We start from the raw sequence: 23,082 nt of genomic DNA, 5'->3' as shown, positions 1-23,082 counted from the left end.
TCTCATCTGGGCACATTTAGCACGGTGGTCCTTGAGAGATACTGTTCCATACTACCCCCTAGGTCAGTACTACTCAACCCACGGCCAATGGGCCGCATTCGGCCCCTGCTTACAGTAATGTATCTGTGGCCCGGTCATGGTCATACCAATACAAATATAATTGATTATTTTCATTGTTTTGAACATGATTGTAGGTGATGTATTGTTTGTTCCAAGAGAAAGTCATATCGCCTGATGTCAGCTGAGTAATTACGACATACTTATTTATTCAGCTGTGATAATCTGTTCATTATATGTTCTCTTCACATTTTATGAATGAAGCCTCATTTTATAACTTCATCATTAATCACAATGTTTTTGTTAATTGGGCTTTAGCTTTATAGATGGAAATGTGGCTGTTTCCTTAATTTTTAAACTAGTCATGTAGTCTGTTAAACAAATACATTAAATGTTTCAAAATACTACTGATTTTTTTTAACTTGCGGCCTTGGACTTTGAGAATTTTGCTGAGTGGCCCGCCCTAGGTTTAGAAATACCACAGTAACTATTGATAGTGAAGAAGTCCCACTCTTACGGCTATTATTAAGAAAAGACGTAAAAAGACAGCTTTTGCACGCACCAAAACCTTTAATAGTGATGTTTTCATTATCTATATAATGCAGTAATCTGCTTGCCTGATGTTGCCAGAGTTATCACACTGACAACGCGTTGCGTCTGTCAGCGTGTTCAGGTTACCCTGCATTGACCAGCATTTCACCTACAGTATGCAATTGGTTATTTCACTACAGTAGGTGAAATAGGGTTTCTCCCTTTCTCTTCCTCTCCAGATTATACAGTAGCAGCGGTGAAATAGGCTCTGTCTGTCTCTGTCTCACTCACACACACACACACACACCCATACCCTTAACCCTTACCATAAACTCTCAAACACTATGCCTAAACCGAACCTTAACACTAACCAAAAGGAATAATAGCAAGCTGTATACAGGTCTCTGCGCCACCTGTCTACTTTGACCAGGTCTGTCAGTGCATAGCAAGGTGCACACTCGTCCATTTATATTTTAAAGTTAATTTTAAAGATTGGTTTACACTGTGTGTGTGTGTGTGTGTGTGTGTGTGTGTGTGTGTGTGTGTGTGTGTGTGTGTGTGTGTGTGTGTGTGTGTGTGTGTGTGTGCGCGCGTGCGCGGTTGCCTGTGTGCGTGCGTGCGTATCATCAGGTGGTCCAGAAGAGAGAGGCCCATGACTACAGGTGTCTTTTCCGTGTGTGCTTCATGCCCAGAGACCCTCGTGACCTCCTTCTAGACGACCCCACTGCCTTTGAGTACTTCTACCTCCAGGTAGGTTTGGTGTGCCCACTCACGTGAAACATCCTGCATATAACTGGTTCCCAAACACTGGGTCGCGGACACATTTTTATGGGTCCCTTTATTTTTGATTTCCTACGTTTCGTTTATCATATTATTATTTCAAAACTTTTCCACAAAGCATTTGCAAAAAAGCGGGAAAAAAATGCAGTAATTTCAAGAAATAATTTGAATTTGAATTTGAAGAAATAAAAGAAATTCACTTAGAATTTTTTTTTTATGTAGTACTGAAAATAGCCAATCTACAATCTAATCTAACAACGTAGTGCAAAAGGCCAACAAAAACATATGAAGCTACAGTTCAGCACTGAGTCAACAATCATCTCTAAAAATAGAGACAATGCGTCACTTTCATCTGATAATTCTAGTTAAAGTTTTATACACTGTTACTGTAAGCGTTCTGCCACTTAACTTAACTGTCCCAGTTTAAGGTTGCCCATGAACACACAATGTTACAGATTAACATGCAAGAATGCCAGAATTAGAGACCGATAGAAGGCAGTGTGCTGCTTGTTTCATTATAACTTTTTTGTATGTGATTAAGAAAGGGATAATCAATGGGGAGCAGGTCATTATTGAGAATTAATTATACAGGTAGTTTTAACAGGTAACCAATCAGATTGCTAGAGGAAGCAATCTGATTGGTTGAAATAGCCATCTACCCGGCCGTGCTTAACACTCATGACGCCAAATCGCTTCGGAACCCGTCAGATGACGGGTTAAGATTTAACCCCGAAGGTCACCATACCGGTCAGATTCCAAGCAGCCGAAGCTCAACACTAACCTTTCGTGCTTCCCAGGCTGCTAGACAGCGCCTACGTTCTTCCCATCATGTGGATAAATGCGCGCGCCTCCCATAAGGATCCACTCATTGTCGTTTCTTTGCTGCTTGTTTTCTCAGAAAAATACTCCAAAGTGGTTGTTTTAGTCCAATCTGCCCGATGTTCAGATGTAAATAGTGATTGCTGATCGCATCGCGCCCCCCATATTACCGCTTGTGGTGAAAACTAAGACATGTCGGCTGCTGCTCGTACAACTTTTTGCTCCTCCTCTCGCTGTATTGGGCCGTGTGCCCCGGAAGTAGTTGCCGGGAATTCACAGATATTGCCTGGCTGCCTGCGGTAATTTCACATGAACACCAGGGGGCGCTGAAAGCATTTAAAAAACTATGAATTTCTATTGAATATCTTAGTTACAGTTGACGTTAGTTAGTTGATGTGTTTTTTTTAAGGGTAACTGCAATATTACACTCGAGGGTGTGCTTTACCTAGATTATTGGCACATCAGTGCTGCTTATGAAGTGAAGCACGCCCCCTTGTGTAATATCTCTTGAATAAAATCCGCACATGGTGATTAGACTCCTTCATCACCCATTAACAATGATGGCGTGTGTCTGTGTTAGGGAGTGAACGATGTGCTGCAGGAGCGCTTTGCGGTGGAGATGAGATGCAACACTGCCCTGCGCCTGGCCGCCTTGCAGATCCAGGAGAGACTGGCCAGCTGTGGACAGTCCCAGAAAACTAACTTGAAGATTATCACGTGAGACACGCACGCTCTTCTAAATTCTTCATTCATGTCCATTGAACCAATACATTTTACTCTGGATTTTCAGAAACGCACGCACGCACGCACGCACGCACGCACGCACGCACGCACGCACGCACGCACACACGCACACACGCACACACAAACACACACACACACGCACGCCTTAAGGAATAACTTGTCTGCTTGCATTAGGAAGACGTGGGGTATAGAGAACTTTGTGTCGTGCACCTTGCTGAGGAACATGCGAGAGAAGGACCTGAAGAAGGCCATTGGTTACCACATGAAGAAGATCCAATCACAGCAGGATCCCAAACATAAGGGCCTGTCGGCCAATCAGGCCCGGATAAACTACCTGGAGGAGCTGAGCGAGCTGAAGTCGTTTGGAGGGAAATCATTTAGTGCCACCATGATGGTATAGTAGTGTGTGTGTGTGTGTGTGTGTGTGTGTGTGTGTGTGTGTGTGTGTGTGTGTGTGTGTGTGTGTGTGTGTGTGTGTGTGTGTGTGTGTGTGTGTGTGCGCGCGTGTTGGGGAGAAATTAGTAATTTCCTCACCACCCTCACCTACACAAAGTCCTTGTACGTACAAAATACCTGGCAATAAAATGTATTTATTTTGTGAACTCCTCCTCAGCTTCAGGACAGGGAGTCCATGGTGACCTTGTTGGTGGGTGCGCGGTACGGGGTGAGCCAGGTGGTCAACCACAAGCTGAGTATAATGACCAAGCTCACAGAGTTCATCCATATCACACGCATCGAGCTGCTGCCTGAGTCAGACAAAGTCAGTCTGGTCAAGATATACCTGCAGGACATCAAGGTAGAGGCTAGTTGGACACAGGCACGCACGCAAACTTTCCATCTCTCCCTCATGCACACGCACGAATGCACACACACACACACACACACACACACACACACACACACACACACACACACACACACACACACACACACACACACACACACACACACACACACACACACACACACACACACACACGTTGTTTGAAGACTATACAATAAAAATGTTTATTTGTTAAATGTACCCTCTCCTCTCCTCTCCTCTCCTCTCCTCTCCTCTCCTCTCCCCTCCTCTCCCCTCCCCTCCCCTCCCCTCCCCTCCCCTCCCCTCCCCTCTCCTCTCCTCTCCTCTCCTCTCCTCTCCTCTCCTCTCCTCTCCTTCTCTTCTCTTCTCGTTCTGCCAAAGCCCATCACACTGCTTTTGGAGTCAGTAGCGGCTAAGGATCTGGCCTGTCTAATAGCTGGCTACTGCCATGTGTGTGTTGACCCCAATCTCAACATTTTTCCATGGACAGATGACTCGAAGAAGCACAAAGTCTCCACAGAGGAAGGTGAAAAATACAGGCACACTGGATCTGATTCATCAATACTTTCATGTCTGAAACGTTCCTCAACTATTATTAAAAACTACCACCACATTTATCACACCTTTGGACATAACTCAGAAATGCATTCACTGTCTCTTGATGTACCGGTATGTCATTTACCATTGCCCCCCAACAAAAGCCAGTTATCGCAAACTTGGATTTCAATTAGATTTTAGTTTTGACTAAATCATTAACATTTTCATTATTGTTCTCATGTTAAATGTGTATGTTTATAAATGTGTGTCCTTCACGTATGTGTATATTGTATGTAACGTTATTCTGTGCCTGCGTGTGTGTGCGCGTGCGTGCGTGCTTGCATGTGTGTTCATAGGTTATGTGTCACGGTGTGGCAGCGATTCAGACTCCTCTGACATGGACATGAATGCACCGGCCACTCTTGTGTCTCGTGACATCAGGCCACGCCCCCGCATCAGATCTTCGTCGGACCCAGATGGGAGGAAGAGGAAGGAGAAGAGGGACAGGAGGCAGAAGGAACTGAGTATTGTAGCAAAAGGAGCAAAACCAAAGAAGGAGAAAAATGAAAAGGAAGAAAAAGACGCAGACACCGAGAAAGAAAAGTCCCCACCATCTAAAGATACAGAGAACCAGAGAAGAGAAGAAGGAGACAGAAAGGAAAAAGTAGAGGAGGAAAATGGAACAAAGACGGAGAGAGTGGGGGACACTGGACAGATACAGATCAAAACGACAGACAGTGACTCGGGGGGAGAACAGGAGAAAGGGAGCAGTGAAAAGGAGCGTGGTGAAAGTGAGGACGTGGCCGGAGGAGAAGAGACGTGCGATGTGGTGGAGGAGCAGCCGTCGATGTCGGAGACGTCCGATTCATTTCGCAGCGACTCCCGTTTCCTCACCAGCCCCTCCAGTGACTCCCTCGACGCCCTGGAGGAAGACGACCTCATTTCCTGTTCGTCCTTTCTCCGTCCGAAAATGGACTCTTACCCCCAGACCCATCCTCATCCCTACTGCCCCCAGCAACTTCACCTTTACCCCCCCACACCGCCTCACAGCCCCGCAGGTTACCGGAGATCAGGTGATGGCGCTGATCCCCACCTGCTGTCCTCGCCCCACACCACCCTAAACGCTAACGAAAGACCCACCATCGACCCCTCTTCAGATGACAAAGTCCTATGCTTCGTCGAGCTCTCCCGCCTGGTCGACTATCTGCCTAGTCCTCCGGAAGCCAGCGATGAAGACGACGCAGAGGAGGAACTGAGGAGGCGGAGGAGGATGGAGGTGGATGAGTCCATTTGGGCAGTAGGGGAGGGGGAAGACGAGAGCATAACAGGTGAGGCGGTTGGTTTAACACCGCATCGGCCCTCACCTTCCCCCTGCTCCTCATCCTCGCGGATGGATTTTGTGTTCAACTTCAACCAGAGCGATGCGCGCTGCTACTACAAACTCTGCACCAACGTCACTCCCGACAGTGCCCGCAGCCTTTCAGAGGCTGTACCCCACACTGGAGGAGGAGAGGCGAGTGAGGGCGCCAAGGTGGACGACTGTCGGGACAAGGCTGTGGTCCCGGAGCCGGTCACCATCCTTCAGCCTCCTCCTGGTTTTGGGGACAGCAGTTCAGACGAGGAGTTCTTTGATGCACGGGATCGCTTCGCCTCGCCCGAGGACCCGACATCTGGGGCTGTGCCTAGAGGTGATTTGGTTTTCAGTACAAGATAACTGTCTTCCAGTTTCTCTTTTGTGTGATACTGTGCTCTCTGAGAGATTCTCCACTACAGTACCAAGTTTTCACTTGGTGTTCAAAAACATGTTCTTCTCCACACATTGTTTTTGTCAACACAATTCACTAATGTAGATATTTATTCCAAATACCAATTGTAGCTTATCCTATGAAATAAAATACACTTTAATAGTAAATAGACTTTATCTACTTTAATAGAGTAATTACCATTACAACATACTTTACTACCTTTTTTTATGTATATATCACTATAATGTTATATCATTGACAAATATACCCAAAGAGTAACATCCCATCGTTTGTTGTCTTGATATGATGACGTGATGTATTTTAGTAGCGACATTGATTTCAGACCCGGAATTACAGACCCTGTACAGACCCTGTACTTTTAAGATTTCCACAGCAGAATTTATTCAATTTTCTCCAGAAACAGCCTGTATCAACTATCAAATATGAATGATAAACAATGCAGAGACACCCCCTGATAGAAAATCCTGGATGTTTTGTTTATTTTTGGAACATGGTTCTTATATGAGGCGATCCTATGGGGATTACAACACAATAAAGAAAAACAACACAAACCAGGGGAGCAGCGGCATCTATCGGCAGTGACGTCAGACTTCAGTGGTCTATTATCTATCTATAAATGCACCACATCTCTGCAACGGGTATTGCATAGCCGGGTGGGGCATGGAACTTCAACTTCCATCGTTACCGACTTGGTGCTCTACAGCCGGGCACCGCTAGTATTCAATAACGAGTGGTACAGGTGAAAAATTATATAACATCCGGAGCGCAGCGCAGCGACCATGCGCGTTGGGTCTTAGGCTAAATCGTTTATTTTGATCGGTAATATATATATATATATATATATATATATATTGGATTTGTCTGAACCATTTTCCTTTTTTTCCAGATTTTGCTGCTGAGATGAAACCAGACCCTCCGCGCACACTGAGCCTCGGTGACATTGGCATCTCAGTGTCAGGTACAGAGAAGGAAGCAAAGGATGAGGGGGGAAGCATGAGAGATGAAGATGAAGGAGGGGGGAGAGAAACACTGTTCCAACTTAGGAGGAGATCCCGTAAGCGGCGCTCTTTCATGGAGACGGGTTTCACATCCACTGTGTCATTCCCTGAACCAGGTATAGATTCCAACCAGGACTCTGTCTCAAACAGGACTCATAAGAGCCTCCTAGCACAGACAGTTGATAGAGAGTCGCTGAGTTCTCCAGAATCTTCGGAACAAACCCAGAATCCCTGTCCTACGGTGTCTTCCCTCTCCCGCTCTGAGGGCGAACCTGCCCAGCTGGAGTCTAAACCCATCAGGTCCAAGCCCAGTTCCCACGGACCTGCGTCTCAGACCGGGCATGTGGAGCCACGGCCTTCACCCCGGGTGAGAAAACAGGACATGGAGATGGAACCCGACGCCATGGAATCCAAATCTGTCGCAGATTCGGTAAAGGAGGCGTCTTGCCCAATCACTGCCGTCCGTTGCCGAGTAGAGCCAGATGGGAAGGAGAGCGCTGACCGAAGGGGAGACGGCAAGGAGGAAGGAGAGGAAGGGGAGCAAGTGGGAGAGAAGAAAGAAGAAGAGGAGAGTGATGGAGACAAAGAGGAAGTAACAGCAGGGTCATGGAATGGACCTTTGACTACTCATATGTTCTTGGCAGATATTGTTGAGGAAGAGATTAGGGGGGAGGAGGAAGAGGAGAAGGAGGAAGAGAAGAGAAGACCTGTGCCCAGTTCAGAGTTAAGACCACTCGTTTGTTTCGAAAGAGAGATGGATGTGAATGTCAAGCGTGGCAATGTCTCTCTCAATTCACAGTTCAGTTCCCCAGAGAAAGTTTTATATGAAAGGGTACTGCACATGGTAGATGAAAGTGTTGACAGTCGTATAAAACGGCCATCGCACCCACCGCCCCCTCCTCCCCCTCCTCCACCCACCTCCCCTCTACCTCCTCTGCCACTTGTTGACAAGTCCCTGAATGACCACTCAGTGAGGGGAGATGGAGGAACCCCAACCCGTATGTCCATATCCATCTGCAGTGAAGGTCCGGACCAGCACACTGGTAAAGACAACTACACCAACAACGAGCAAATACATGTTGAGGTCAAGACCAATAATGAGGATGAAACTATTAGTGTTTTTGGTTCTGCCACAACAAATAGTGATGATGTTGTGTACAGCGCCAATTCTGACAATGTTTTTGAAGATGATTATGAAGCTGGTAATTCCTTACATTCAAGTCTTAACGATTCTACTGCTAAAGACTGCATTAGGACTAATACTAATACTCATTCTGATTATGCTGACACTGATGTACCTGCAACAAATGTTACATTTAACGCCAATGTTACCGTGAAAAAACTACCTACAATTGTCATATCTAATTCTTCATCCAGTAGTACAAATGTAAATAAATCCACCACAAATGTCACCCCACCAATCATTGACACAGCTTCAAATATTATCTCAGCCATGGCTGAAGCTACAAATGCAGGTATCAACACCAGTTTAGCAAAGGCTAACATAGTCCAGGAGTATCATTCTCCAACACACTTCTTGTTCCAAACCTACTCCGCTGGCATCATGGGCCGCCTGTCTACATCCACAATTAGGGACAAGATTCAAAGGCTTCCCCTCTATTTGCCTCGCTCTCAAACTGGGATTGGTAATATAGCCCAGAGCCCCTCTCCAGAGTTTATTATAGACGATCCTGAGATCTCCATCAAATTAACACATGATGATATAACCCAGACAAAGGACACTGAAATGAAGGCAGTGTCAGAATCGGCAGAGTCAGACGATTCGGATTCGACAGTTACAGGATCAGATGCTGAGGTTGACATCGTTGTGGAAGCAGCTTCCGCTGAGATTACACGTTCCACCATGTCAGAAGTAAAGGAGACGTTTCAAAAGGTGGTGATTCGGGGAAGTGATTCATGGCACCAAACTGAGAACCATAACGAACCACTGTACTCTGGGCTGAACAAAGACACACCAGGACCAATAATAAAGCCTCCAAGTTACAGAATAGGGCAGGACCTTGACCTCAAAATGTTTCATTCAGGCTCAAAGATGGATGTTCCCGGTCCTATAAGAGAGGCGCCAGAATCCAAGATGAAAGCCGTCAGCCCCAAGTCTGATGTTCCAGATTCCAAAAAAAGCATCCCGTCATCACCTTCTATCCCCCCTCCCATAGTAGTGACCACACAGAATCTAAACAGACCGGGGCTCCCGTTTCTGAGTGATTCCGAAAAACAATGTCGGACCAGTAGCGACAGGCTAACGCTAACGAGACTCTGTAGGCCCACAGGGGAGAACTCTGACTTGTTTGAACGGCAGAGCAGAGGCTGTGGGGTGTTTACTACCTGTAAGGACCAGTCCCAGACCAAAACTCCTGCCCAACTAGGGCCAACTATGAAGCCTGACTATGGCTGTAGCTCTGTGCTTGCAGCTGGGTGCGAGTCGGTCATGGAGGGAGTCCAGATGCCACTGGATGCTTGTGGTTGTCCAGAGGTCTATACCAACTGCCTGAGCAGGGGGGACAGCTTTGACGACGAGCTGACGGTCTACGAGTTCTCCTGCCACACACAAAGCAGTGGAGTGACCCAAACCTCCGGGATGGGGCTTCCTCTCACGGCCGCTCCCTGTGTTTCCTCTTTCCTCTCCACCTCCCCTCCCGCCTTTCCTTCGGCCTCCCTCTCTCCGTCCTTTCCACGCTCCACCCTCCTTTCTGCGTCCAACTCAGAGCTCAGCCCCCTCCTCTCGCCACTATCTGAGGCCTCGGACTGTTACCCATCTAGAACACACAAGGACACCATCAGCCACCTGCGTGTGCGAAGGTATCCAACACCCCCTGCAGGCTTCCAAACGCTACGCAGCGACGTGGACCAGCTCCTCTCTGTCCTGGAAGGGCTCGGAGGGGCGTCTGTGAGAGGTAGAGGAGGCCGCCACCCGAGGGACACGTGCCCCGCCCACTTCACAGAGAATAAGCGGGTGCTCCACACAGAGGCCCGGCGGCTGATGGCGGGCTGCCAGAAGGTGGTCGGGGTGGGGCAGAGCCCGGAAGATATGCTCTTTTGCCTGGCCGACAGTTTCCGAACCTTGGTGGAGCTGGCCGGGGTGTGCCTCTGGTTCTCCGGTTGCGATCGGTGTGACCGGAGGAACGCAGAGGCTATTGCAGGTCTGATAGACGTAGCACGGTCCTTCACAGACTTCTGCCTGGCAGCAGAGCGTGCCAGTGGGAAGCGAAGCTGCCAGGACCTGAGCACCAAGCTGCTGGCCAAACAGTGCACAGCACTCACTGCCTCCGTCTTCTGCCTCACACAGCTGTTCCGCACTCTCACAGCCCTTTGACTCATTCCAACAACCATTGCATAACAACATGTCATACAACCTCACGGTTGACCCTTGATTTCTGTGACTGGGACACTGCCAAGTGTAGACAATGGTGGTGATCAGTGATGTGAGGTTATCTGGGGAGGGACACTGATGTGACAAGAGCTCACATGATTATGAGAGCTCTCTGTGATGTCATAGAGCCAATTCATGGCATCATAGATCACCAAAGATCAATAATGCCCCTCTGAGGGGTACTGATAACTATCTGGCATAGATGGGTGAGGTGCATGTGGCCACCTACTGTATGATCTGCACGTACTGTAGCCCACAAATCAACCATTCAAGTAATGGACAAGTAAAGAGTAATGGACATGTAGACTGAAAATAAGCTGCAAAGACCTTCACATACATGTCCATATCTTAGCAAACCTGCCTGCATTCCAGCATTGATGTTTTGAATGTATTGTATGTTATTTGTGTATTGTTTTGTTTATTTAAAATTTCCAAGAATATGGATTTGATTATTAATATGTTACTGCAGTGTTCTCAAATGCAAGAGAATGGAATGTAAAGAAGGGGAAATTGGGAGAGTTTACAGGAAAGGTTTTAGATTGAAGAGTAGTTGTTATTACAAACACTGACAGAGTTCATCAGAGATTTTGATGGATCCAGTTTATGTACTGTATTGTGTCCATGAGCTATCTGAAATCATTTTGAGTTTTTGCTGATTTCATCTCATATATCTTATCATTTCACAGGCTGTTGACAAGGAGTGTTTTGAATGTTATTACTGTAATTGTTTACAAGAACCAAAAAGAGAACTTTTTTTTAGATTAAGTCAACCTTTATTTTGATCTCATTAGATATTTTTTTCCCAAGAAATGGACAGTACAAATGAAGATTTGGGTGATTTGACTTTATTTTATAACGTAGTACTAGGCTATAAGCCTACAACTGTATATTATATTTTAAGAATAGTAGCTGAATGCTGAGGTGTGCACATTGACTTCGGAAAACTTAAGGTTGGCGCCACGCACACATTGGTTTAAGTTTAATTTTGCATATTTGATATGGTTTGCACAACATTTGCTTGCATTTTTCTTGTTAAACAATTTTAGCACTTACTGTAGATTTGTATGTCCCCATGGCAATATAGCTTCCTTACAATACATCCATCATACACTACACTAGTCAGGTTCTTTCTAGCAGGGCAACATTATTATTATTATTATTATTATTATTATTATTATTATTATTATTATTATTATTATTACTACTACTCGGGAATGGTGCAAGTTGGAAACGCACTACAGTCGCACACATGGATTTCACACATTTATAATAGCATTATTGCCATTATTGTCTCCACCAGGCCGAAGGCATGGTGAGAGAGTATGTTTTGCACTCTGTCCGTGTGTGTGTGTGTCCGTGTGTCCTTCCGTCCGTCCGTTACCAGCTCATCTCCGGCACCGTTAACCCGGTCGATGCCAAACTTTGCACACACACTCCCTAGATGCCAACGATGAACCTCTGCCCCGCATTTTCCAGAACGGCCTGTTATAGCGCCACCATGAGGCAGCTTTTCACATTTTTACCTAAAACTGCACCGATCTGCGTGAAACGTTGCATGCACACTCCCTAGAGGCCAAGGACAAACCTTTGACCTGCATTTTCCGCATCTGCCTTTTATAGCGCCACCAGGAGGCCGACTTTTGTAAAACACATTTTTGGATATTACTCCTCCAGATTCTGTCCAAAAATCTCACAAATCGTTACACAGTATCTCTATGGTCATGTGCTCAAGTCGGATCTGTCCGATATTTCATATTCCATCCTAATTGGCTATAATTAGCTTTCACAGTTTGCAAGATTGCCCCGTTTTGAACAAAAGCCTCAAATCATGAACGCAGCATGCAATTTACGTGAAATCTTTCACACATTTTCTTACTAGGCTGAGGAATATATCCCACCCTTTTCACATTGGCCTGTTATAGCGCCACCAACAGGTTGATTTTTGCAAAACACATTTTTGGAACAAAATGCCTCAAAAACATGTTTATATTAATCCTAAACATTTTGCCAAACATCTCACACAGTCCTATCCTCCTGGTGGAGACCTGTGCCCAGAAGGGCACTTTTTCTAGTTATTATTGTTTAACCGCTGTTTAAAAACATCTTTCTCAAGGTAGTCCTGGCCAAGGCAGCAACACATTTATTTACAGACTAGACAGAAGAACTAAAACATATTCACAACACAACATCTACATCTACAAAGAAACATAACAGAAAAAGAGAGCAGGGGAGCAAAAGAAAGACAGGGAAAACTACACTAAACTTAGTCTTTCAAATGGCTCTTCTATGCATGAAAAAACAGAGGCTTCATAACCTTCAATACCTATCTGTGTGTTCGAATAATACAGTATCTGAGCAGGTGTGATCACTTGTGTGTACGCTTCATACTGTACCGCTGTTTAATATGATACTGTAGAGTGGATGTTTTCTCAGTATGGCCTTCATGTGCACACTGCACAGTATGTCATGGTGCATGGACACACCCTGCCCTGGATCATGATGCATTATTATTTCACTAGTAAAGGCCACTCCTTCAACAAAATAGATTTATGTTATTCATTTGTATAAACATGAAAAATAAAGTATTCATGGAAGAGTATGGACATTTTGTTTATGGTGTGCGGCAAAAGGCCAAGGGCACGGGCATGCAGGGTATACGTGAAAGTGGGGATGTCTGTGGGCGCGCGGAATGCATAGCATGGAGTTTGTGACATACTGGTAGATGGTCAAGGACATCACGGGAATGTGAAAGTGTGGACGTCTATGGATGCACCACATGCATGGCATGATGTGTGTGACATAGGCAATTATGTTCAAGGGAAGGGTCCCTGATACTTTTGGCTTTGGGGTCACCACCCTGTCATGAATGTGGAGAGAAAGACAAGGGAGATTAACTGCTGCACACTGACAGATACTGTAGATGAGGGTGGGTTTTAATGCTGGGCTGATGGGCATGAAGGTGCATCTGCTTGATTGAAGACGTGTGAGAATGTTAAGGGGGTCATCTGGCTTGCTTATAGATGTGTGTGGTTATTATCAGGCTTGGTTGTTTTCATTATTCAGTAAGTCTTTGGGGTTTCTGTCTTATTGGTGTGTCAACCAATACACTAATTAATTGACAAAAACAGTAACTGATGTCATCTCTTTGGAAATGGATTTATTTCATACAGAAGGATGGTCTTCCTGCTTTCTTTGTCGCACCTCCAACGGTGCCATGGCAGACTATCATTGGAAATGGATACTTACATTATCACAACGGATATAAGCTATAACACTATAATCAAGACATATGCAACCTTAAGAATATTACTTTATGTAGGTATGGTGTTCCATTGTGGCATTTTCACTTGTTTTGGACCTGATGCTCCTTGGACCTGCATGCTCACTGGAGAAATTAAAGTAGTGAAAAGAAGAAAAACCAAATCACTTTACAGTGACAATCATTATAATTTCAATGGCAATGTGTTGAAACACTTTAACTTTTACAGGGTATATGTTTTGCTTTCTTTTGTTACAAAAATATATATTTTAATATTTGCTATATTACATTTCCAATTTGCAGTGAAGTGTCACTTTGATCTCGATGTGGAAATTGCCTGCAGACAGAGGCTGGGAAATCATTTTAACATTATCTGTGCTCACCAAGCATGTCATAATAATAAGCCATAAAATGCATTGTTGATTTATCAGGGATTTTATCTGAATTGAATGATTAAGTCTGCTTTTGCTTTGTAATGCTCTTCTTCCACCATTAAAAACAATATCAAGTGTGTTTTTGTGTGAATTTATTTATCCAGCTAGTCAACTGAAGAAAGTTTTACATGCTTCTAACATGACATGCAGGAGATGACAATTAAGACAAGTACAGTATATGCCCTTTGGCTACTTTTCTTTTTCCGCACTGGCTGGTGAGCAGTGTATTTGCGTGTTTTACTTAAGTAAAAGTAAAAGATAAAGGGAAGCTCCGCACACTCAGATCTGTGCACAATCAATGTATTTATTTTGCAAGCTTTAAGTCTACTGACCTTCTTCAGGCATGATGCAGAAGGCCTGAAGTTTTTTTCAACAGCGGTGGTTCTTTTTACATTTTTACACTTAAGTAAAAGTATCATTACTGCAGCTGGCAATGTAGATGTTTTATGAATTGAATACATACAGTAGGACCCAAAAGGACCACAAGGACTTTTTTGTGTGTTATCCTTTTAGACCAAGGGTTTTACTGTACTGCTTTGTGTTGCTGTTTGTATTTCTGTTAATAAAGTATTCAATCAATCAATCAATCTGTTACAAGTAGAAGTCCCATATTCAAAATGTACTTGAGTAAAAGTGTAGTATCGGCATAAAAGTTTCTAGTTTATTTAAATAATGTCATGTACATTTGTCCAGTGCATAGCCTACTGCAGGCCTGGTTGACTAGATTTAGAAGACAGATCTATTATTTTTATGGAGAAATCTTGTCATTGTCTCCACCAGGCCGAAGGCATGGGGAGAGAGTATGTTTTGCACTCCGTCCGTCCGTCCGTCCGTCCGTCCGTCCGTCCGTCCGTCCGTCCTTCCGTCTGTGAACAGCTAATCTCCGGCACCCGGTCGATGCCAAATTGTGCACACACACTCCCTGGATGCCAACGATGAACCTCTGCCCCAAAGTTTCCAGAACGGCCTGTTATAGCGCCACCAGGAGGCCGCTTTGTGTAAAACAAGTTTTTGGACAGTACACCTACAAATTTTGTCCAAACATCACGCAAATTGGTACACAGTCTCTCTAGAGCCATTCAACGAAACGGGTCTTTCAGATTTCTCAGACTCCATCCTGATTGGCTAAGATTGGCTTCCAAACTTCGCAGGAGTGCTCAGTTTCAAACAAAATGCTGCAAATCATGAACACATCGTGTGATTTCCGTGAAATTCCCATTCCCACTGGGCCGAGGAGGAAATGCCACATGAACATTTTCAACTCAGCCTCATGGTGCTGTACTCCACTGTACTGTACTGTACTGTATTCCACTGTACTGTATTCCACTGTACTGTATTCCACTGTAATGTACTGTACTGTACTCCACTGTACTGTACCGTACTCCACTGTACTGTACTCCACTGTACTGTACTGTACTCCACTGTACTGTACTTCACTGTACTGTACTGTACTGTACTCCACTGTGCTGTACTCCTCTGTTCTGCTCTCTTCTCTTCTGTACTGTACTGTACTGTACCGTACTGAACTGTGCCATACTGTACTATACGGTACTGTACAATACTGTACTGTACAATACTGTCCCATACTGTACTGTTCCATACTGTACTGTGCTGTGCTGTGCCTTACCATACTGTACAGTACAGTACTGTACTGTAATGTACTGTAGCATACTGTGCTGTACCGTGCTGCTGTGCCCTGTGTATGTGTGTGCGCACGTGCGTGTGTGTATTACAAGTCCATGGGCTATATATAGTCCATGGTCTCGGAGTGATTTTCGTCTTTTTTTCAAATCCTCAAAAATGATGAAAAAACGGCATGCTATAGTATGCCGTCTCTCTCTCTCTCTCTGCGTCACTGTCTCTGCGTCACTGTCTCTGCGTCACTCTCTCAGCGTCACTCTCTCTGCGTCACTGTCTCTGCGTCACTGTCTCTGCGTCACTCTCTCTGCGTCACTCTCTCTGCGTCACTGTCTCTGCGTCACTGTCTCTGCGTCACTCTCTCTGCGTCACTGTCTCTGCGTCACTGTCTCTGCGTCACTCTCTCTGCGTCACTGTGACGGTTCCCTATGTTATGATGTGGGTATATATATTACTCTTAGGCTGTCTGGTTTTGGTGTATGTTGGGTTTACCCTATAGTAACTTCTGTTCTTTTTATCCAATAGGATTGGGGAGCAGAGCTAATCATGATGATCAGCCTAAGTGGCTCGCACCTGGGCCCGGGTGTCGACGCCCTATAAATGCCTGCTTCCCCAGTCCTTCCAGAGTTCTGTTCTTTCATTTGCCTCCTGCACCTTCTCCACCATGCACACTTTTCAACATTTCTGTTAATACATACAACACGCACCCACATACATTTCACACATGCATACACGCACTACACCACTGAATACTGACCTCCACACTTCATCTGTTTATTCCTCATTTATTGTTTGTTTACTTATTTACTTTGATTACTGGTTTAATTAATACATTCTATTTTCTTTGGTAAACTGCGTCTCCCCGGTTTTTGTTGTGTATCTTGGCACCCCCTAGGCCAGGTACATAACAAAATGGGGGCTCCGTCCGCTTGAATTTTGAATAGTTGTGCAGTAAGTTTGGAGAGTCAAGTGACTCGCCCTTCTGCCTCTTTTGTTCTGCGCTGCGGTAGTCAATTGGCAAATTAGCCTTGATTAATGGCTCGTCTGCACCGTGGTTTTGTGAATTGAGTGAAATCATTTGGGAACCATTCCGGGGGTTTCCTTGTCCATGTGGTCAACACTACAGTCCGGTGAGTACAAAGCGATGTTTACTTCAGCGTACACGCTTGTGTGCTCGGACTTTGGGAGATGCAGTTGATGTGGTTGATTATTTGAATTTGTTAAAGACATTTGGTTATTTTGCAATTAGAATTTGATTAAGTTTTGTGCTAGTGGTGAGGTTTTTTCCTGGAATTTGTGCTGCTAAAGTAAAAAAAAAAGAAAGAAGTTTGCCGGGCTGGTTTTGTCTTTTGTATGGTTATGAGTGTCTCTGTTAGGTGCGTTTAGCTTCTGGGGATAGAAAATAGCTCGCTGGGTCTAGGCCGGGGGGTGGTTTAGGTGCAAGGTGCGGCTGTAGCGGCTGTGCGTACGCACGGTCGTCTCGGGGGCACAGCTGAGAGGTGCATGCGGGTCGCCAGTTTCTGGTTGCCCTCCCTGCCTCTCGGTATCAGCTAGGCCTTTGCGGTGGCCTTCAGTGCATAAATACCTTCCGCAAACCGGCATGAAGACGGGTGGAGTTAGCTTGGGGATTAAATAGTCTAGAGGGGCACTTGTAATTTGTTTTGTGTTTTAACCAGCTGGGGGACTGTCTGAGCGCACATAGCCAGGATGGTTACGCTAGAGGCATTTGTGGCTTGTCCTTCTGAAGAGCTGTTAATGCAATGCACCAAAGACCAACTAATTAAAATAGCAGACCATTATAAAATTAAACTTGATTCAAACGACAAGAAGACAAAGGAATCCGTACAAGGGGTGTTGAGGCACCATTTGTTTGAAGAGAAGGAGTTTGCAGAGCCAGAGAAGGTGTCTCCTCCGTTAAACACTGCATCGGCGGTGCCTACGGTAATGTCAGGGACAGGTTGGACTTTTGAACAACAAAAAGAATTAATCATGTTGCAGGCTAAATTGCAGGCTGATCAGGACAAAGTGAGGCTAGACACGCAATATGCCATTGAGAAAATGAAACATGATGCTGAACAGATGAAATGGCAAGTAGAGCAGAACAGGCTGGACCTGATAAGGGACGGTAAGATTTCAGTTGCTGCACAAGTATCTACTACAGAACCTGCAGAGTCCGCAGGGGGTTTTGATATTAGTGGAAATCTACGTCTGGTGCCCAAGTTTTCTGAACGTGATCCTGAGGCATTTTTTGCCATGTTTGAGCGTGTGGCCGACGTGCGTAGATGGCCTGACTCTGCACGCACGTTGATGTTGCATTGTGTCTTCACAGGCAGGGCGCAAGAGGTTTTTTCAGCTATGACTGTCGCTGATAGCCAAGATTATTCTCGCGTTAAGGCCGCGGTGCTAAAGTCTTACGAGCTCGTGCCCGAGGCGTATAGACAGCGCTTTAGGTTTTGGAAAAAACATGACAAGCAGAGTCATTTGGAATTTGCACGGGATTTGACGACCAGTTTTACCCGCTGGTGTAACGCCTCGGAGGTAACTGATTTTGATGAGCTATGTGATTTGATGATTTTGGAGCAGTTTAAGAATTCTGTTCCTGCTCGAGTGGCGACGTATATCAGTGAGCAGAAGGCGCACAGCGCATCGGCTGCGGCAGCACTCGCTGATGATTATGTCCTGACGCACCGTGACCATGGAGAGGGTATGGCTGGCGGTGGTGGCGAGTCTCATGGCCGTTCTGATAAACCTCGCCCGGTTGAAAATGACAATAACGGTAATATGCATGAGGAAGACAAGGTTTGCAATTACTGTCATAGACGTGGCCACTGGAAATCTGAGTGTTTCAGGTTAAACCCCAGGACGGAAACTTTGAACGCAGGTCATTCGCAACCAAAAGGGGCTGGCGTTGCCGCTCCAGTTCATCCGGTGTCCATTTGTGTTTCACCTAATTTCGGTCCAAATAAGGATACAGAGTTTGCAGCACTGAGATCTTACCATCCATTTATCAGGCAGGGGTCTGTGTCTTTGGTGCAAGGGGGAAAAGAAGTACCTGTAACTATTCTAAGGGATACGGGGGCTTTTGATTCATTTATGCAAGCTGGTGTTCTTCCGTTAAACCATGTTTCTGACACGGGTGACAAGGCGCCTGTCCGAGGCATAGACATGAATGTTTTGATGGTTCCTTTGCATAAAGTGGTGCTTAAATGTGAACTTTTTCAGGGAGAAGCAAAGCTGGCCGTGCGACCAGCACTGCCGATTCCAGGAGTGACTGTGATCCTTGGTAACGACCTGGTTGGTGCTCAGGTGTGGGCGGGGCTTCAGCCACCAGCAATGGTGACGTCCGTTCCCCTGGTAACAAGGGAAGCGGCCACCTTTCAGGCAGACGTATCTGGTCCACACACTGTGGTAAAGCAGGTCTCTGATCAAAATGACAGGATTTCTACAACTAAACGTGGTAGGAAACGAAAGAAACGTAAGAAACAAGCTGTTTTTGTTCTGGCAGCTCCACAGGTAGACAGGCCATTGTAGAGTTACATGGAGGCCATTCTGGTCTCTTGAGGACAAATGTTATTATGGGTCTTCTCTGTGGTTTCTCCCTGTTTTGGCATTCGTCCCTTAAATGCTTCAATATATAAGTTGCTGGGGTGGAGACTGTTAACAGGGGGGTTGGCCATGTTATAGGAGCACTCTTAATGCTAATGTTAGTATTGGATATATTTAAAGCTAATTCAAGTAGTGGGTGCCGGTGTTCCCTTTGGGACCCCGTCTTTATGGGGGGGGGTGTGACGGTTCCCTATGTTATGATGTGGGTATATATATTACTCTTAGGCTGTCTGGTTTTGGTGTATGTTGGGTTTACCCTATAGTAACTTCTGTTCTTTTTATCCAATAGGATTGGGGAGCAGAGCTAATCATGATGATCAGCCTAAGTGGCTCGCACCTGGGCCCGGGTGTCGACGCCCTATAAATGCCTGCTTCCCCAGTCCTTCCAGAGTTCTGTTCTTTCATTTGCCTCCTGCACCTTCTCCACCATGCACACTTTTCAACATTTCTGTTAATACATACAACACGCACCCACATACATTTCACACATGCATACACGCACTACACCACTGAATACTGACCTCCACACTTCATCTGTTTATTCCTCATTTATTGTTTGTTTACTTATTTACTTTGATTACTGGTTTAATTAATAAATTCTATTTTCTTTGGTAAACTGCGTCTCCCCGGTTTTTGTTGTGTATCTTGGCACCCCCTAGGCCAGGTACATAACAGTCACTGTCTCTGACTGTCTCTGACTTTGAACTTTCAAAGTCGACTTTGAAATGTTGCCCCTAATGGCTCGTACACACTGCTATTTGCTCTGATTATGCTGTCGGGGAGCATTTTTGGCGCTCGCCGACAAAACCCCCGATCTGGCGTAAAATCAGGCTTTGATCGGCGTGGTTTTGCTCGCTGTGTGTGAAAGGAGCTGCGAGAAGATCCAGCGCAGATGAAAGCGCTCGCCGACGCCTCCCCGACCATTTCTGAACATCTAGCACGTTTGATATATGTTTTGCACTCCGTCCGTGTGTCCGTGTGTGTGTCCGTCTGTCCGTCCGTCCTTCCGTCTGTGAACAGCTAATCTCCGGCACCGTTAACCCGGTCGATGCCAAATTTTGCACACACACTCCCTGGATGCCAACGATGAACCTCTGCCCCAAAGTTTCCAGAACGGCCTGTTATAGCGCCACCAGGAGGCCGCTTTGAGTAAAACAAGTTTTTGGACAGTACACCTACAGATTTTGTCCAAACATCACGCAAATTGGTACACAGTCTCTCTAGAGCCATTCAACGAAACGGGTCTTTCAGATTTCTCAGACTCCATCCTGATTGGCTAAGATTGGCTTCCAAACTTCGCAGGAGTGCTCAGTTTCAAACAAAATGCTGCAAATCATGAACACATCGTGTGATTTCCGTGAAATTGTGCACGCACATTCCCACTGGGCCGAGGAGGAAATGCCACATGAACATTTTCAACTCAGCCTCATGGTGGCGCTATAACTGGCCGAAAAGTGTTTTTACCTCTAACTGCACGGATCTGTGGATAACTTTGTATGCCAACTCCCTAGAGGCCAAGGAAAAACCTTTCCCTGGAATTTTTCACATCTGCTCTTTATAGCGCCACCAGGATGCCGACATATGTAAAACACATTTTATAATATTACTCCTTCAGATTTTATCCACATTTCACGCAAATACAGGTACACATGCTCTTCATAGTCATGTGATCAAGACGGGTTTGTTTGATTTCTCATAATCCACCCTCATTGGCTACGATTGGCTTCTAAACTTTTCAGGAGTAGCCCGCTTTGTACCCGTTTTGTACAAATCGCCACAACTACTCAACGCAGCGTCCGATTGTGGTGAAACTGTGCATGCATATTGCCACTAGGCTTTGGAAGAAATGCCACTTGACAGTTTTCAAATCAGCCTCATGGTGGCGCTACAACAGGCCAAGCCGCGTCACACACACACACACACACACACACACACACACACACGTTTATATTGCTCCTAAACATTTTGCCAAACATCACACACACACTCCTATCCTCCTGGTGGAGACCTGTGCCCAGAAGGGCACTTTTTCTAGTTTACCATGCATCCCAATGGGTGAGAAGGACAGTTTGCCATGTCTCCTCTCTTGCTAACGTGGCTATTCAAGGACGGGTTGGAGAGAGACTTAGCAAAGGGCTAATTGTAGTGGAATAAAAGAAAAGTAGGCCTACAATATTTGTCGATGCCGAAGGCATGGGGAGAGAGTATGTTTTGCACTCCGTCCGTCCATCCGTGTGTCCGTCCGTCCGTCCGCCTGTGAACAGCTAATCTCTGGCACCGTTGGCTTGATCGCAGCCATACTCTGCACACACACTCCCTGAATGCCAGAGCTGAACCTCTGCCCCAAAGTTTTCACATTGGCCTGTTATAGCGCCACCAGGAGGCCGCTTTGTGCAAAACAAATGTTTTGACAGTACGCCTACAAGTTTTGTCCAAACATCACGCAAATTGGTACACAGTCTCTCTAGAGCCATTCAATGATTTCAGATTTTTCAGACTCCATCCTGATTGGCTAAGATTAGCTTCCAAAGTTCGCAGGAGTGCTCCGTTTCAAACAAAATGCTGCAAATCATGAACACATCGTGTGATTTCCGTGAAACTTTGCACGCACAATACCACTAGGCAGAGGAAGAAATGCCACTTGAATATTTTCAACTCAGCCTCATGTTGGCGCTATAACTGTCCGATTTGTGTTTTTACCTATAACTGCACCGATCTGTGTAAAACCTTGTATGCACACTCCCTAGAGGCCAAGGAAAAACCTTTGCCTGGAATTTTTCACATCTGCTCTTCATAGCGCCACCAGGAGGCCGACATATGTAAAACACATTTTCTAATATTACTCCTTCAGATGTTATCCAAATTTCACGCAAATCAGTACACATGCTCTCCATAGTCATGTGATCATGTGATTTTTTGATTTCTCATAATTATCCATCCTGATTGGCTATGATTGACTTCTAAAGTTTTCAGGAGTAGCCCTTTTTGTACCCGTTTTGTACAAATCACCACAACTCCTCAACGCAGCGTCCGATTGCGGTGAAACTGTGCATGCCTATTCCCACTAGGCTGAGGAAGAAATGCCACTTGACAGTTTTCAAATCAGCCTCATGGTGGCGCTACAACAGGCCAAGTCGCGTCTCACACACACACACACACACACACACACACACACACACACACACACACACACACACACACACACACACACACACACACACAAAAACCAAACAAACATGTTTATATTACATTTTGCCAAACATCACACACTCTCCTATCCTCCTGGTGGAGACCTGTGCCCAGAAGGGCACTTTTTCTAGTTTCCTCTGAAATGTAGAAGTAAAAGTATTTGTATAAAAATGTGATGGATCTGGTATGAACATGGACACGTATATACGTCAGTTGTTACTTTATAGACAGTTGACACACTGACTGTGCACAGGACAAACTGTAAGTTGAGACATGCAATACTGTGGTGACTCAGATAGAGTAAACTGCTTAAAGGTATTTACAATCAGGCTTGTCAAACTGTCAAAATGCTGTCAAACACCCCAGGGGGGTCGGGGGACAGTCCCTAATCAGCTCCTATCTCGTACAGCTCCTATCTCGAACTGCTAATCAACAGCTGTGTGTGTGTGCAGGGAGCTTCCTGCTCTCTGCTCTTCCTCTTACACCTGATATGATTCTACTGCGTAGTTGTGTTTAATCATTTAGACT

At 45.4% G+C, this 23,082-nt stretch overlaps 2 protein-coding genes across 2 annotated transcripts in view; both read left to right on the top strand.

Annotated features, from left to right (window-relative positions):
- The window catches only part of frmpd1a (FERM and PDZ domain containing 1a), a 30,312-nt gene extending 18,732 nt beyond the window's left edge, over window positions 1-11,580 (top strand). The window contains exons 9-15 of the mRNA XM_079499483.1: window positions 1,219-1,338; window positions 2,768-2,904; window positions 3,106-3,325; window positions 3,545-3,727; window positions 4,118-4,262; window positions 4,630-5,961; window positions 6,926-11,580. Of these exons, the coding sequence (XP_079355609.1) occupies window positions 1,219-1,338; window positions 2,768-2,904; window positions 3,106-3,325; window positions 3,545-3,727; window positions 4,118-4,262; window positions 4,630-5,961; window positions 6,926-10,371 (5,583 nt within the window). The 3' untranslated portion in view covers window positions 10,372-11,580. The remainder of the gene's footprint in view (window positions 1-1,218; window positions 1,339-2,767; window positions 2,905-3,105; window positions 3,326-3,544; window positions 3,728-4,117; window positions 4,263-4,629; window positions 5,962-6,925) is intronic.
- The window catches only part of LOC306921222 (ATP-dependent RNA helicase SUPV3L1, mitochondrial-like), a gene marked incomplete at both ends in the record, with an annotated part of 427,184 nt that overhangs the window by 51,655 nt on the left and 352,447 nt on the right, over window positions 1-23,082 (top strand). The window lies entirely within an intron of this gene.

The sequence above is a fragment of the Electrona antarctica genome (genome assembly GCF_951216825.1).
Source record: "Electrona antarctica genome assembly, chromosome: 4".
Classification (NCBI taxonomy): Eukaryota; Metazoa; Chordata; class Actinopteri; order Myctophiformes; family Myctophidae; genus Electrona; species Electrona antarctica.
Note: the sequence above shows the minus strand (reverse complement) of the source record. Positions and strands in the feature narration are given on the sequence as shown.